Source organism: Desmodus rotundus, chromosome 5, assembly GCF_022682495.2.
Source record: "Desmodus rotundus isolate HL8 chromosome 5, HLdesRot8A.1, whole genome shotgun sequence".
Classification (NCBI taxonomy): Eukaryota; Metazoa; Chordata; class Mammalia; order Chiroptera; family Phyllostomidae; genus Desmodus; species Desmodus rotundus.
The window spans coordinates 78,702,225-78,718,140 of record NC_071391.1 but is presented as its reverse complement, the minus strand read 5'-3'; the positions used below and the strand labels follow the sequence as shown (position 1 = coordinate 78,718,140).

At 36.9% G+C, this 15,916-nt stretch overlaps 1 protein-coding gene across 2 annotated transcripts in view; it reads left to right on the top strand.

Moving 5' to 3' along the window:
* NPAT (nuclear protein, coactivator of histone transcription) overlaps nt 1-15,916 on the top strand; it is a 68,808-nt gene that overhangs the window by 10,222 nt on the left and 42,670 nt on the right. For both annotated transcript variants that reach the window (XM_045203958.3, XM_024570829.4), the window contains exon 2: nt 12,408-12,526. In XM_045203958.3, the coding sequence (XP_045059893.2) occupies nt 12,408-12,526 (119 nt within the window). The remainder of the gene's footprint in view (nt 1-12,407; nt 12,527-15,916) is intronic.

Here is a 15,916-nt window from a genome sequence, read left to right as displayed (position 1 = left end):
CTTGATTACTTTAGCTGTGTATGTTTTAGAATGGGTGAATGTTACTCCTCCAACTTTTTCATTTTCAAGATTGTTTTAGTTACTCTGGGCCCCTGATCTTTCTGTGTATATTTTAGGAACAATGGTTAATTTCTGCACAAAAGTTAGATTTAAAAAAATTTTTTTTAATCCTCACCCGAAGATGTGTTTATTGATTTTACAAAAAGAAAGAAGAAAAAGAGATTTAAAAAAATATGATGTAAGAAGCATCAATTGGCTGCCTTGCGTACAAGCCCCAACTGGGGATTGAACCTTCACCCTTTTGGTGCGTGGGATAACATTCCAACTAACTGAGCCACACAGCCAGGTCACAAAAGGTAGAGTTTTTACAGGGATTGTACTGAGTGCGTAGATGAACTTCAGAGGTATTGACATCTTAACAGCATTTTATGATTATGAATAATGATATCTATCCATTTACTTAGTTTTCTTTAATATTTTCTAGTGATGTTTTCTGCTTTTTAGTATAGTCTCCTTTTTTGTTGAACTTCTATTTTTTCTTTCTGAGTTATTATAAATGAAATTGTATTAATTTCATTTTCAGATTGTTCATTGCAAGTGTGTAGAAATAAAAATCATTTGTATATTCATCTTATATCTTGAAACTTTACTGATAATCACTTAATTGGCTTTAATAGTTTTTCTCTGTACATGGTTTACTTAAAAGTTTTTATATACAACTTCATATTATCTCTAAATAGAAATATTTAACTCTTTCCTTTTAGTCTGGATGCTTTTTGTTTGTCTTGTTAGTAATTACCAGGCAAGAACTTTCAGTTCATTGTTGCATAGAAGTGGCAAGAACAGACATCCTTGTCTTGTCCTTGATCCTATGGAGAAAGCTTTGAGTCTTTCACCATTAAGTATGATGTTGTGGGATTCATGCATGCCTTTACTCAGTTAAAGACATTGCCTTTTAGTATTTTTAATATGAAAAGGGTGTTGCAGTTTGTTAGTAGGCTTTTCTGCATCTGCTGAGATGATGATGTGTATTTTTTACCTTTGCTTTATTAATATAGTGTTTTACATTGATTTATTTTTGTTTTACGGAACCAACCTTGCATTTCTGGCAACATCACATATGGTGATGGTGTATAGTGACTTGAGTGGTACTGGATTTATCTGGAGTTTCGGTCAAGATGGTGGCATAGATAGACAGTATTTGGAACTTCCCACAACCACATCAAAATTACAACTGAATTATAGTACAACCATTATTCATAACTACCTGAAATCTAGCTAAACAGAAGGCCTACAACTAAGGATATAAAGAAGAAAAAGATAGGAGGGGCAGACACATGGAACAGGCTGGTCCCACACTTGCATGTGGCAATTAAAAATTGGAAAGTAGCCCTGGCTGGTGTGGTTTAGCGGACTGAGCACCAAGCTTGGCGGGTTCAATTCCCAGTCAGGGCACATGCCTGGACTGCAGGCCAGGTCCCCAGTAGGGGGCCCTTGAGAGACAACACACATTGATGTTTCTCTCCCTCTTTCTCCCTCCCTTCCCCTCTGTAAAAATAAATAAATAAAATCTTTTAAATAAAATTGGAAAGGGGCTCGGGCTGGTGTGGCTCAGTGGATTGAGTGCCAGCTTGCGAACTAAAGGGTCACTGGTTTGATTCCCAGTCTAGGGCACATGCCTGGGTTGGGGGCCAGGTCCCCAGCAGGTGCATGAGGTACAACCACACACTGATGTTTCTCTCCCCCTCCCTCTCTTTCTCCTTCCCTTCTCTGTAAAAATGAATGAATGAATGAAATAAAAATTTTAAAATCCCAAAACCTTCAAAAAAAATTGGAAAGGATATCATGGCTGTGGAATAAGGGGTCCCAGCCCCACATCAGAACTCCCAGCCCAGGGTTCCCGTGCTAGCAGTAGAAGTCCCCATAACTTCTGGCTGTAAAAATCAGTGGGGATTGCAGCTGAGTGAGATAAGAGGACTTCTGGAGTCCTGAGCATTCCTCTTAAAGACCCTGTGCACGGACTTACAGAGACCACTCTGAGCTCTGACACTGGGGCAGCTGCTTGAAAGGGACCAGGGACATAATGGGAAGGAACTGAATTGCCTGGCCTCGGGGTCAAGGCTAGAGAGACAGCTTTCTCCCAGACAGAAGTGTGGTGGAGGCCCTTGTTCCTTTGCTGAGCCCTTTCCTACAGAGGCTACAGGCAGGTGTCATATTTGAGTTTCCATCAACCTCACTAACACTGTTTGCCCTGCCCTGGTGATTCCCTGAAATCCTGCCCCAACCAAGTTGTGGACCCACCCAAGCCATTTTCAGTGGCTTTCCATACGAATGGTTTCTCTTGCCTCATGCTTTGGACTTCCCTAAAATCTCTCAAACAAGTAGCATCTGGCCTCTGCATACCCAGTATCTCTTGCTAAGTGGTCCCAGACCTGGCACTAGGAGCAGCAGGCCTTTGTTGGCAGCTTGGCCTCTCCTGGGCATCTCCAAGCCCGGTAAAAGTAGCAACCATCAGCAGATTGCTCTGTAGCTCTTCATAGCTGGCCCCAGGTAAGGCACAAACCATGGCTGATTTTGCACCTCCCAGGAGGCCCCGGAGCCAGTACACCTGGTGGAGAACTGCAGATCACACCAAATTACCACTCTACCACCTCCACGAGCCTAAACACTCAAGGGACAGACTCAGTGGGAACCAAAGCCCCACTGAAGCAAGTCTGCAGCAAGCCCCCTGCCGACCAGCTCCTCTTCTTCTTTGTCCTCAGAGCTGATTGGCCTGGGGGTCAATCCCTCCCATTGACATGTCAATAATAATCAAGATTTAACTACAACAGGAGAGTGCCACACAGGGGACACCCTGGAGTCCCCAACTTGGGTGACTGGGGAGGCTACGCCAGGCTCTACAGGACACCTACTACATATGGCCACTGTACCAAGTCCAGGAGACATAGTAGCTCTACCTAATTCATAGAAACAAGTACTAAGAAGCAGCCAAAATGAGACAAATAAACAGTACCCAAATGAAAGATCATAAGTCTCCAGAAAAGGAACTAAATGAAATGGATTTAAGCAAATTACCAGATACAGAGTTCAAAACAGTGGTTATAAGGATGCTCAACAAACATAGTGAGAATTTCAACAGCCATGGAAACCATTTAAAGAAACAAATGAATGATACACTGACTGACATGAAGAATAAGCTACAGGGAATCAATAGTAGGCTGGATGAAGCAGAAAATCAAATCAAAGATTTGGAATATAAGGAAGCAGAAAACAATCAGAACAGCAAAAAGACAAAAGAATCCCCCAAAATGAGATTATTGTAAGAAGCCTCTGGAACGGTGTCATGCATACCAACATTTGTATTATGGGGGTGCCAGGAGAACAAGGAGAGCAAGAAATTGAAAACCTATTTTTAAAAACAATGACAGAAACATCCCTAACCAGGTGAAGGAAATAAGACATACAAGTGTAGGAAGTGCAGAGTCCCAAACAAGATGAACGCAGAGAGGCCCATACCAATACACATCATAATTAAAATATCAAAGGTTAAAGACAAAGAAACACCCTTAAAAGCAGCAAAAGAAAAGCAGTTATCTATAAGGAAGCTCCTATAAGACTGTCAGCTGTTTTCTCAACAGAAACTTTACAGGCCAGAAGGGACTGGCACAAAATAGTCAAAGTGATAAAAAGCAAGGATGTACCAGCCAAGATTACTCTACCAGCAAAGCTATCATTTAAAATCAAAGGACAGATAAAGAGCTTCCCAGACAAGAAAAAGCTAAAGAAGTTCATCACCACCAAACCAGTATTATAAGAAATGTTAGAGTCTTCTTTAAAACAGAGGAAAAAATATCAAAAATGTGAATAATAAATGGACATAAAAATCTTACCATTTGTGACAGCAGGCATGGACCTAAAGGTTACTAGGCTAAGTGAAATGAGTCAGTCACAGAGAAATACCTTAGGATTTTATTCATCTGTGGAATCTAAAAAACAATATAAAGGAGTAAATAAACACACTGACAGATACAGAGGAGTACAGATTGATGATTCAGAGGGGAGGGCTATCGGGGGACTGGGTGACAAAGGTGAAGGTATTGAGAAGTAAAGGTTGGACCCTGGCTGATGTGTCTTGGTGGATTGAGTGCTAGCCTGTGAACTGGAAGATTGCAGGTTCGATTCCTGGTCAGGGCACATTCCTGATTGCAGGCCAGATCCCCAGTTGGGGGTGTGTGAGAGGCAAACCAATTCATGTTTCTCCCTCCCTTCCCATCTCTCTAAAAAAAAAAATAAATAAAATCTTTGAAAAGAGGGAGAAATAAAAATTGGTAGTTACAAAATACTTATGGATGTACAGCATATAGAAATTATACTCAATAATATTGTAATAAATGTTTATGGTGCCAGTTGTATGGTAGAAATATCAGGGGGACCACTTTGTAAAGTATATGATTGTTTAACCACTGTGCTGTACATCTGAAAGTAATACAAACTGATACTGAATGTAAAAAAACCAATAATGTTTCCAGAGTCAGTGTTCTAGAATTTTAGTGAAAATTATTACATCTATTTTTACGTAAGTGATATGATACATAATTTCCTTCTGATATCTTTGGTTTTATTTATTATTTTTTCTTTTGTTTTTAGTATCAGGTTATTATCAGCGTCAGAGAATAGAAGGGAAGTATTCTGTCTTTTTTTTTTAAGTTTGTGAAACATTGGTTTAATTCTTTTTTAATGTTTAGTAGGATTCATCAGTGAAGCCATTCAGTCCTAGGCCTCTTTGTGAAAAGTTTTTTTATTACAGTTCAATCTATTTATTTGTTTTAGTTCTGTTCAAATTTTCTATTTCCTCTTGACTCAGTTTAGCTAGTTTGTGTCTTTGTAGAAATTATCCACTTCACCTACTCTCACTAAATTGTTGACATAGAACTGTTCATAGTATTTCTTTATAATCTGATTTATTTCTGTAAGTTTGATAGTATCGTCTCTTCTTTCATTTTCTGATTTTAGTAATTTAAGTCCTTTCTCTTTTTTTATTGTTTGGTTAATCTAGCTAAGTATTTGTCTTTTTTGTTGATCTTTTCAGAGGACTGATTTTTGGTTTCCTTGATTTTTCTCTCTTATTTTATTCCCTATTTCATTTTTTTCTGTAATAACCATTATTTCCTTTTCCTTCTTTGAGTTTAGTATGCTGTTTTATTAGTTTCTATTTGTGGTCGGATATGCTATTGATTAGCTATTTTCATCTTTTTAATACAAATATTTACAATTGTAAATATACCTACCACTAGGCAATGCTTTAGCTGCAACCTATATATTTTATATTGGAATGATGTGTTTTTGTTTTCATTTATTTCAAAACTCTTTCCCTTTTTATTGTGATTTGTTCTTTTACCCTTCAGTTATTTAGGAAGGTGTTTAATTTTCACGTATTTGTGGACTTTCCAAATTTCTTTTTTTTTCTTTTATTTATTTATTTTTTATTTTTTATTGTTATTCAATTACAGTTGTGTGCCCTTTCTCCGCATCCCTCCACCCCACCCCGGCTGACCCCCCTCCCCCCCCCACCCTCCCACCCAAATTTCTTATTAATTTCATTTCACTGTAGTCAGATAGTATGCTCTGTATGGTTTCTATCTGTATAAATTTTTCCCGACTTGTTTTGTGTCCTAATAATGTTTTATCTTCAAATTGTTTATATGCTCTTGAGAAGAATATGTATTCTGTTGTTGAGTGGAGTGTATTGTAGATGTCTCTTAGGTCTAGCTAGTTTATAGTGTCCAGGTCTTCCATTTCTTTCTTGATCTTTCTCTCTTTGTGTGTTACTCAAAGTGGAATATTGAAGTGTGTAACTTCTATTGTTGAATTGTTTATTTCTCCCTGCACTTTTGTTAATTTCTGCTTTATGTTTTCCCAGCCTCTGTTGTTAGGTGCACATATGCTTGTAATTCTGATATCTTTTTCACTAGTATTAATGCCTACTTTGTCTGATATGGTGTAGCCCCTCCAGTTCTCATTTGGTTACTGTCCAGATCTTATGTTTTTTCCATCCTTTGATTTTCAGCCTGTTTCAATCTTTGACTCTAGTTTGTCTATTATTGAAAGCATATAATTGGATTATGTATTTCATTTGTTCTGTGAATCACTACCTTTTGGTTGGGCATTTAATCCCATTACCATTTAATGTAATCACTGATAATATGTGCAATTCATCTGCCAGTCTATATACTTGATATCTTCGTTCTACTCTTCCTTTATATTACTGCCTTTTTTTGTATTACTGTATTTTGCCACTTGTAATGCACACTTTTTGCCTGAAGTTTTGAGGGAAGAATAAGGGTGTGCATTATACGTAGGTAGTACTAATTCCGTATCTATATAAGTGTTTTTAATTATTTTACTTATGCTCATGTGTTAAAAGTATAACTCTAGAAAGCAATAATGGTACCTGTGTGCAAAATAATCCCTGGGATACAATAATCAGTTTTACCGGTATATATAAATTAAAAATTGAGTTAAAAATTTAAACCAAATGATTTTTTTTCTGAAAGTTTGGCCCAAAAACATGGGTGTGCATTATACACAGCAAAATGTGGTAAATATTTTCAATTTACCATTTTAATTCATTGTTTTCTTCAGATATTTTGTATTTGAGATAAACAACCTTTCTGGGATTAGAAACATCTTAATTTCAATACTATATAAAAATGTTATGTGATGGAACGAGACTAGATTTGGGGTGCTGAACACACAGTGCAGTTTACAGATGATGTATCATAGCATTGTACAACTGAAACCTATATAATTTATTAAGCAATGTGACCCAAATAAATTCAATCAGTCAATAAAATGAATAAAATTTGCTCCTTTATAACTGCATTCTCTTCCCACTCCTTTTTGCTGTTAAGATGGTATAAATTAATATCTTTATATATTGTATGCCCATCAACCCAGATTTATAGTTATTGCCATATGCATTTAAAACAGAGTAGACAAAGGTTACAAACAAAAAAATCATTTTTACTGTTTTATATTTACCTATGTAATTACCAGTGTTCATTTTTTTTAATGTGAATTTGACATACTGTCTAGTGTCATTTTATTTTAGCCTGAAGAACTGAACTCCCTCTAATATTTCTGATAGGGCAAGTCTGCTAGCAACAAATTCTCTGGTTTTTTTAAAAAATCTGAGATTCTTTAACTTCCTTGTTTTGAAGGAGTTTTGTTAGATACAAAATTCGTGATTGACTTTTTTCCATCACCATTTTGAATATGTTATATCTCACTACCTCTGGCCTTCCTGGCTTCTAATGAAAAATCAGCCGTTAATCTTGAGGATTCCTTGTATGTGGCGAGCTGCTTCTCTTTCTACTTTCAAGATCTGTCTTTGTCTTTTGACAGGTCAATTTTGATGTGTCTTGGTATGGATCTCTTCAAGTTATCCTACTTGCAGTTTGTTGAGCTTCCTGTATAATAAGTAGATTAATGTGTTTCATAAAATTTTGGATGTTCTTGGATATTGTTTCTTCAAATATTCATTCTGCTCTTTATTTTCTCTTGTCTCTTTCTGAGGCTCCCATTGTGCTTTTTACACTCCGTTTGATATGTCCCAAGTTCTCTGAGACTGTTCACCTTTCATCAGTCTTTTTTTGTTTCTGTTCCTCGTCCTGGATAATCTCATTTGCTTATGTTAAACTTCACTGATTCTTTCACCTGCCTCAAATCTGTTGAGCCCCCTCCAGTGATTTTTCATTTCAGTTAAACTTTTCACGTCTAGAATTCCTACTTGATTTTTCATATAATTTCTACATTTTATGTCCTTTTGATGAGACATTGTTATAATTTCCTTTAGATATTTAAGCCTGGTTTTCTTTAGTTCTTTGAACTCATTTAAAATAGCTGATTTAAAGTCTTAAGTCTAGTGTCATAGCTTGCTAAGTGGTAGTTTTTATTAACTGCTCTCCCCACTCACCATAGATGAGCCGTACTTTCTTGTTTCTCTGCATGTCTCATATTTTTTGTTGACAACTGGACACTTTATGTGATAATTCTTGAAATCAAATTTTTCTCCGTCCCTCCTGTTTGTTATTTGCCTTTGTTGTTGTTAAGCAGTTGTTATTTGTTTAGTTTCTTGAGCTAATACTGTACTAAAGTCTATATTACTTGAGTTTATATTCTATTATTGGATATTGATATCCTTAAATGATTAGTCAGTTCGTTTCCCATTGTTTGCCAGGGGCTCTATGTACTTGGGGCATGCTTAAACATTCATCTAAGCAACTGACAACTCTGCCTTAGTATTCACTTGCTCAACCAGAAGTGAAGATTTAGGGCCTTCTCACGTCTTCTGAGTATGTGCATTGCCATACACTTGCACATGACCTACTATTTTAGGACCACGTCAGAGCTTTTTCCAACCCCCCTGTGGACTTCTCCCCAGCTTCTCTTTTTCATGTTGTTTGTTTAGCTTATTGTTTGTCTCAGCTGTTATTCTATGTCACAGGCAGCTATGGTGTTCAGCAATTCCTGTTGCTTATTTTAAGCAAACACCTCAAGGGAAAGATTGTTTGCACTGGAGGCACACTGATTAAATTCAAAGCTATGCAAGTGGGATTTTACAGGGAATTGTCACACAGGTCAAATAATGACAGTTTCTGGGAATGGGGCTTTGGGAAAATTCCAGCCCCATCTGATTCCTGCACTGACTGCTAGGCTGATAGTTTTCACAGTGATTGCAGGTTGTTTATTTTCAAGCGTACTACTAAGCTGGGGAAATGAGCATGGAAATAGAGCAAGTTAAAATACCACAGTGTTCACGGTACTTACTGACTTAGCCATTTTTTAAAAATAAATGATCCCAAAAAACAATGGTACCTTTACACAATGGAATTCTATGCAGCAGAAAGAAAGAAGGAGCTCCTACCCTTCATGACAGCATGGATGGAACTGGAAAGCATTATGCTAAGTGAAATAAGCCAGCTCGTGAAAGACAAATACCATATGATCTCACCTTTAACAGAAACAAAACAAACAAACAAGCAAAGTATAACCAAAGACACTGAAACTGAGAACAGGCTGACAGTGACCAGAGGGGAGGGAATTTCAGGGGGAAAAGGTGAATGGTTTGTAGGAGCAATTATAAAGGACACATGGACAATAACGAGGGGGGGTGGAAACAGGAGGGAGGTGGAAAGGTCTGGGGGTTGGACTGGGGTGCGGGGGTTGAGGCAGAAAACTGTACTTGAACAATAAAATTAAAATTAATAATAAATGATCCCAGATCTTTGCAAAACTCATTATTTTTGAGAGATCTGTAAAAATTGATTTTGATCATTTGCATGAGTGTTCTCATTGCTTTTATGGTTGGAAGGTCCTCAATTCACTATTCCTACTGAAGTCGCTCAGAATTTAGAAGTTTAAACTGAAAGCTATACAAAGTCATTGAAGGGCTTTACACAAGAGAGTAGTAATTTAACCAGATTTGATCCACAGGTCAAGGCAAGTGTGATGCCTATAGATGAAGCATATTGAGTCCAGAAGAATATAGGTGATTTCCCCCCCAAAGTAACAATTCTTATTTTAATAGGTTACAGTAACTGGTTTCCTGCCCTGGCTGGGTTGTTCGTTTATTTGGAACATCTCTCGTACACCAAATGGTTGCAGGTTCGATTCCCAGTCAGGGCACATAGTAGATTGTGGATTCGAGTCCTGTGTGGATTTGAGTCCTGGTCAGACACAGGAGGCAACTGATATCTCTTTCTTTCTCTTTGTCTCTCTCTCTCTCTCTCTCTCTCTCTCAAAAATAAATCAATGAACATATCTTGGATAAGGATAAAAAAGCAGCAGCAGCTGGTTTCCTGATTTCCTCTCCATTCCTCCATTTCCTCTCCATGTTCTTTTTATGCCATAATAGTATTTTAGTGGTTGGTTTAGTTAAACCTTAGTAATCCTAAGAAACAAAAGAACAAGGATAGGCTGATAATGATAGTCAGTACTAATACACATGTGTAAAAATTCCAAGCACTGCTTTATAATATTGTTCCATCAATGTCAGTTTTGTGTGAATGTTAAAGTTCTTGTTGAAATAGTGAATGCTTTTATTCCCAAAGAGTGTCTTTATTATCATTCATGAAAAGTAGTTGTTTTCAATTTTTTCTCAAACCATTAGTCAAATAAGTGAAGTATACAAGTAAATAGCAACATTTGGAGAATGAGGATTTTTGATAATTCACTAAATTAATATATACCATCTACTGATTTAGTTGAGATGATACAGACCAAGGTTCCACAACCCATGGTGGATTCTTGGCTTCAGGCAGCACAGAACTCAAATATGAGCCAGCATATATTTTAAGATTATTAGCAAAACAGTGAGACAGAGTGGGTAGACTACTCCCCAGACAGAGCCACCCCCCTTAGCACAATTTGCTTCCTTTATTGAGGTTCTTGGCAGGGGGACAGGGTGTTCAATAATGGGGAGGAATATTTAAAATCTTCCCAGGAATGGGGTGGAGACTTCTCCAAGGAGCTCTGTAGATCACATGTGGCCCTTATGTGGGCTTTCCATTTCAGAGCATGGTCATTTAGCCTCCTAATGTATTACAGTGAGCATATAATGAGGCAAGGTATTACCTCTAGATGAAATCAGTCGTCATGTTGGATCCAGCTGGTCTCAGCAAATTTTAAGCCATAAATCTTGTGGGGGGTGGGGGTATTCCTTGTTGACAGTTTCTGTAGCTTTTATTGATTGCAGCTGTTTTACCACATACCCTATCTCAAATATGGAGGCTATGAAGCAGAAGAGTAACACTTCCTTTTTTAGTTATTCATCTGTTACTTTATTGATTCTCACGTAAGCATTAATGTGCAACAATTATACTTTATTAAACACCTTATTTTTCTAGTTTATCTAGAGTTTCTCCCATTAAACAGCTATTTATTTTATACATTTTACTTTGTGGCTGCATAAACTTGGGGTGTCTGAGCAAGTCTGTAGAATCCCAACATATTCCACCTGAGATTCTATTTTGTGATATGACCCTTCTCTGGAGTGTATGTGTGAGTGTATATGTATTGGGTTGGCAAAAAGTGTTTTTTTTTCCTTAAAATAAAAGACACATTTTTCATTTTCACCAATAACTATTGACTTGGGTATTTTGAGTATGTTGGCTATCTCCTGTTACTGGCTTCTAGTGGGTAGATGCCAGGGGTGCTGCTAAACATCTTCCAGTGCATGAGACAGCCCCACAGCAAAGAATTACTTGGCCAAAATGTCAATAGTACCAAGAAACTTCGCAAACCACTCTTGACCCATTCTGTCAGTCACAGCACCTTCTCCATACTCTGCACGAATCTTTTTATGTGTTTCAGTTGCATTTTTGCTTTTCTTAAAACAATAAAGCATAATATGCTGAAAATGTTACATATTGTCTTTCATCTTCAATATTAAAATGGCTGCACAAAAATTCACGTTTTTTTTTAACTTTTTTAAATTGATGTCTGAATACAGTTGTTTCCATCTTCCCACCATCACTTTTCCCCGCCCTACCCACATACACCTCCCACCCTCAATCCTACCCCTCCCTTGGCTCCATACATGTTCATTTATGTACCTTTCTCCTCTTTCCCACGTTACTTCCCTCTCCACTCCCCTCTGGTTACTGTCAGTTTGTTGTCGATTTCAATGTCTCTGGTTGTATTTTGTGTGCTTGTTTGTTTCATTGATTAGGTTCCACTTATAGGTGAGATCATATGGTATTTGTCTTTTATCGCCTGGCTTACTTCACTTAGCATAATACGTTCCAGTTCCATCCATGTTGTTGTGAAGGGTAGGAGCTCCCTTCTTTCTGCTGCATAGTATTCCGTTGTGTAAATGCACCATAGTTTATTGATCCACTCATTTACTGATGGGCACTTAGGTTGCCTCCAGCACTTGGCTATTGTAAATTGTGCTGCTGTGAACATTGGGGCGCTATGCATATGAACAATGTGCATAGGTTATTTTGAATTAGTGTTTCAGAATTCTTAGGGTATAAACCCAGCAGTGGAATTGCTGGGTCAAAAGGCAATTCCATTTTTAGTTTCTTGAGGAAATTCCATACTGTTTTCCACAGAGGCTGCACCAGTTTGCAGTTTTGATAAGTATTCACCAGTTTTGATAGTATTTTTTTAAATGCACATTGATATAACAGCTGTCACAATACAGTCTTAACAAAATTGATTGTTTCAAATGAATTAAAGACAACTCTATTAGAGCCATTGTATGGACAAAAAGTATACGAACTTTTTGGCCAATCCAAAAAGTATGTTTGTGTGCCCAATGTGGGACTCTAGCATTTTTAACAGCTCTTTTATCAGAAGTGTAGAATTTCCTAAAATTACGTAAACTTTCGTTTTTCATTTAGGTTACTTACAACAGGAAAACCTCACTTCTACCTGCCAGACTTTTATTTTGGAAAGTTCACATTTAAAAGAATATGCAGAACACTGTACAGATGAAGGTTTTATCCCAGCCTGCTTACTGGTAAGTGATTTGTTTCTTAAGGGAAATATTTCACCACTGACCAACATAAGAGACTACATAAACAGTATTAAAATCAACTCATTAGCAAAATCAAAATTGGCAAAAATTTGATAGTTCGTATTCATGCATAGTTGGAAAGACCCAAAAGCATGCCGGCTCTTCTTTTCACAAGTGAATTACAACTTTGCACCTGAAAATCAGTTTGGAATGATACTCTCATTTCTTACTAGTTTCACTACTGCTTGTCTGAGGCTTGTTTACTGCCTATTATGGATTGAATGTTTTTGTCCCTTCAAAATTCATATGTTGAAACCCTAACCCCCAGTATGGTTTAGATTAGATCATGAGGTTGTGAGCTTCATGATGTGATTAGTGCCTTTATAAGAAGAGTAAAGGGGAGAAGTCTTTGCACGTGCACACATCAAATAAAGGCCATATGAGCACACAGCTAGAAGGGGGATGTCTGCAAACCAGGAAATTGGTTCTCTCCTGGAACCACATCACCCATCACCTTGTTTCCTAGGCATTTTAGGTTCCAAAACAATAAGAAGTAATTGTTATTTAAGCCACCTGGTCTGTGGTATTTACTAGCAGCCCACCCTTTCCTATTTTGTTGCTTACAGACAAATGTAACACAGGGATTTTGATACCGTGTTGTTACCACCTTCTAAAATACCACTAAACCAACAGAGTATCATTTAGTGGATATATTCTGGAACTACATTTTAAATGGTATTTTGTAATTATAAACATGGCTGCTTAGATTCATTTCATCTGTCATACATCATGATTATCTGTGGAGGAAAAGTAGATCTACAAAGCCCATAGAGTTTAGCAAGGTCACAGGATGCAAAATACACAGAATTTCATCGTATTTCTTTATACTCACAATGAATCATTGGAAATTGAATTTTTAATTTTATTTTAAAATTATAGTTTATATTCAACATTTTTTTCTTTTATTATTAGTTTCATGTGTGTGGCCTAGTGGTTAAACAGTTGTATTTTACAAAGTGTTCTCCCCAATATTTTCATTACCTACCTGGTACCATACATAGTTAATCCAATAGTATTAACTGTATTCCCTATGCTGTACTTTAACTACCAATTTATACTTCTTAATTTCTTTACCTTTTTCACCCAGTCTCCTAACCCCTCCCCTCTGGCTGCCATCAGTCTGTTCCTTGTATTTATGAATATGTTTCAGGAAATTGAATTTTTTTAATACCATTTTCAATAGTAACAAACAAACAAAATGAATGTACTTGGGTAATAAATCTAATAAAGTGTGTATAGGATCTGTATTTTAAAGTCTACATAAAAGAAATCAAAGACTTTAATAAAAGGAGAGATATACTGTGTTCATGGATTGAAAACCTCAGTGTTGTTAAGATGTTAGTTCTCCCCATTTTAATCTATAGATCCATTAAAATCAAAATCTCCACGTCATTTTATAGATAACAATAAGCTTAATTATAAATGTTATATTGAAATGCAAAGGAATAAAAAGGATAAGTTGGAAGACTCAGATTACTTGATATTATGACTAACAAGCTATAGTAGTCAAGATCGAGTGGCATTAGAAAAAGATTACACATACAAGGTCTGTCCAGAAGGTATCCAGCCATGTAATATGAAAAATAGAGACATTTATTCAAGATACAAGAAACACTGTACATAGGACAATGGCCTCAGTACCCTTTAGAGTAGGCACCTTGGGACCTCACACAGTTCTCCCAATTGCCACTAGCTGCCCCGTCATATCTTCCTAAATCTCATTGACTCTCTGAAATCTCTTCCCTTTCAAAGGTAATATCAGTTTTCAGAAAAGCCAGAAGTCACAGGACACCAAATCTGGGCTGTAGGGGGCTGCATCACTTGGATGATTTGGTGTTTTGCCAAAAAACTGCACGAGAGGCAATGCATGAGCGGGCACATTGTTGAGATAAAACTGCCAGTCACCAGTTGCGTGTTGCTGCAGTCTTCTGAATCATATGAATAGTTTCCATGGAGGAATGCTCAAGCATAACGCAGAATTTGATGCAGATTCATTGCTGTACTTGCTCAGTCATTTTGAATGTGACAGCTACACAGTACACATGCTTACTCAATGGTGTCTCCCACCCCCAGTGACTAGCACAGTAAAATCATCACTGTTGACACATGGGCATTCTAGTCAACTCTCTTTGGCCTGCCAGGTTACATTACGTCATGCAAACTGTTCTCCTTATATTAACAATGGCTGGAAACAGCTTGAGACCTATATTAGTTTTCTATTGCTGCTTTAACAAATTACCACAAGCTTACTGGCTTAAAACACAACTTTATCACCTTACAATTCTATTGGCCAGAAGTCCAACAGCTCTCAGTGGGCTTACCTTCAAAATTAATTTATTAGCAGGTCTGGTACCTCTGGAAGCTCCAGGGAAGAATTCCGTGCCTTTCCTTTTCCAGCTTCTAGAGGCTGCCTGCATTCCTTGTCTTGTTTTTTTCCTCCACCGTCAAAACCAGTGGCACAGCTTATGGAGTTTTTCTTAGAACCCTCTTCAACAGTATCGTCTCCCTCTTCTATATTAAAGATCTCTTGTAATTAGATTGGGCCCACCCAGGAAATCTTATTTTAAGGTCACCTGATTATCAACCTTTGTTCTGTCTGCTACCTTAAACTCTTAAACTCCCTTTTGATTTGTATCCTAACATATTCATGGGTTCCAATTATTAGGATTTGGATATCTTGGAGTGCTGGGGGTGGGGGATAATATTCTGCCAATCACAAACTTGAATACTTGCAAGTTTATATAGCTGAATATATAATTTCTTTTAGGGAAGAACTGTCTATTTGGGAAATATTCTTTTTAATTTTAGCTCTGGAATGTAAAGTTCTTTTTAATTCAAATATAGTTGACATACAATATTATTTTAGTTTCAGGTGTACAACATAGTGGTTTGATATTATTGTATTTTGTTTTGTATAATGTGCACTTTTTGCCCAAATTTTTGAGGGAAAAACAGGGATGTTCATTATACATGGGTAGTACTAATTCCATATCCATATAACTGTTTTTAATTCTTTTATTTGTGCCTATGAGATAAAAGTGTAAGTCTAGAAAGCAATAATGATATCCGTGTGCAAAATAATACTTTTGAATATAATTGTTTTTGTTTCTAAATATAAGTAAATTAAAAACTAAATGAAAAAATTAAAATGAAGGATTTTTTTCTGAAAGTTTGGGCCAAAAAGCACATTATACACTGGAGCACATTATGCACAGCAAAATATGGTATGTAACTTACAAAGTGATCAGCACAGGAAGTCTAGTAACCATCTGTCACCATATAAAGTTACTGCAATATTGTTGGCTGTGTTCCCTATGTTGTACTTTACATCCC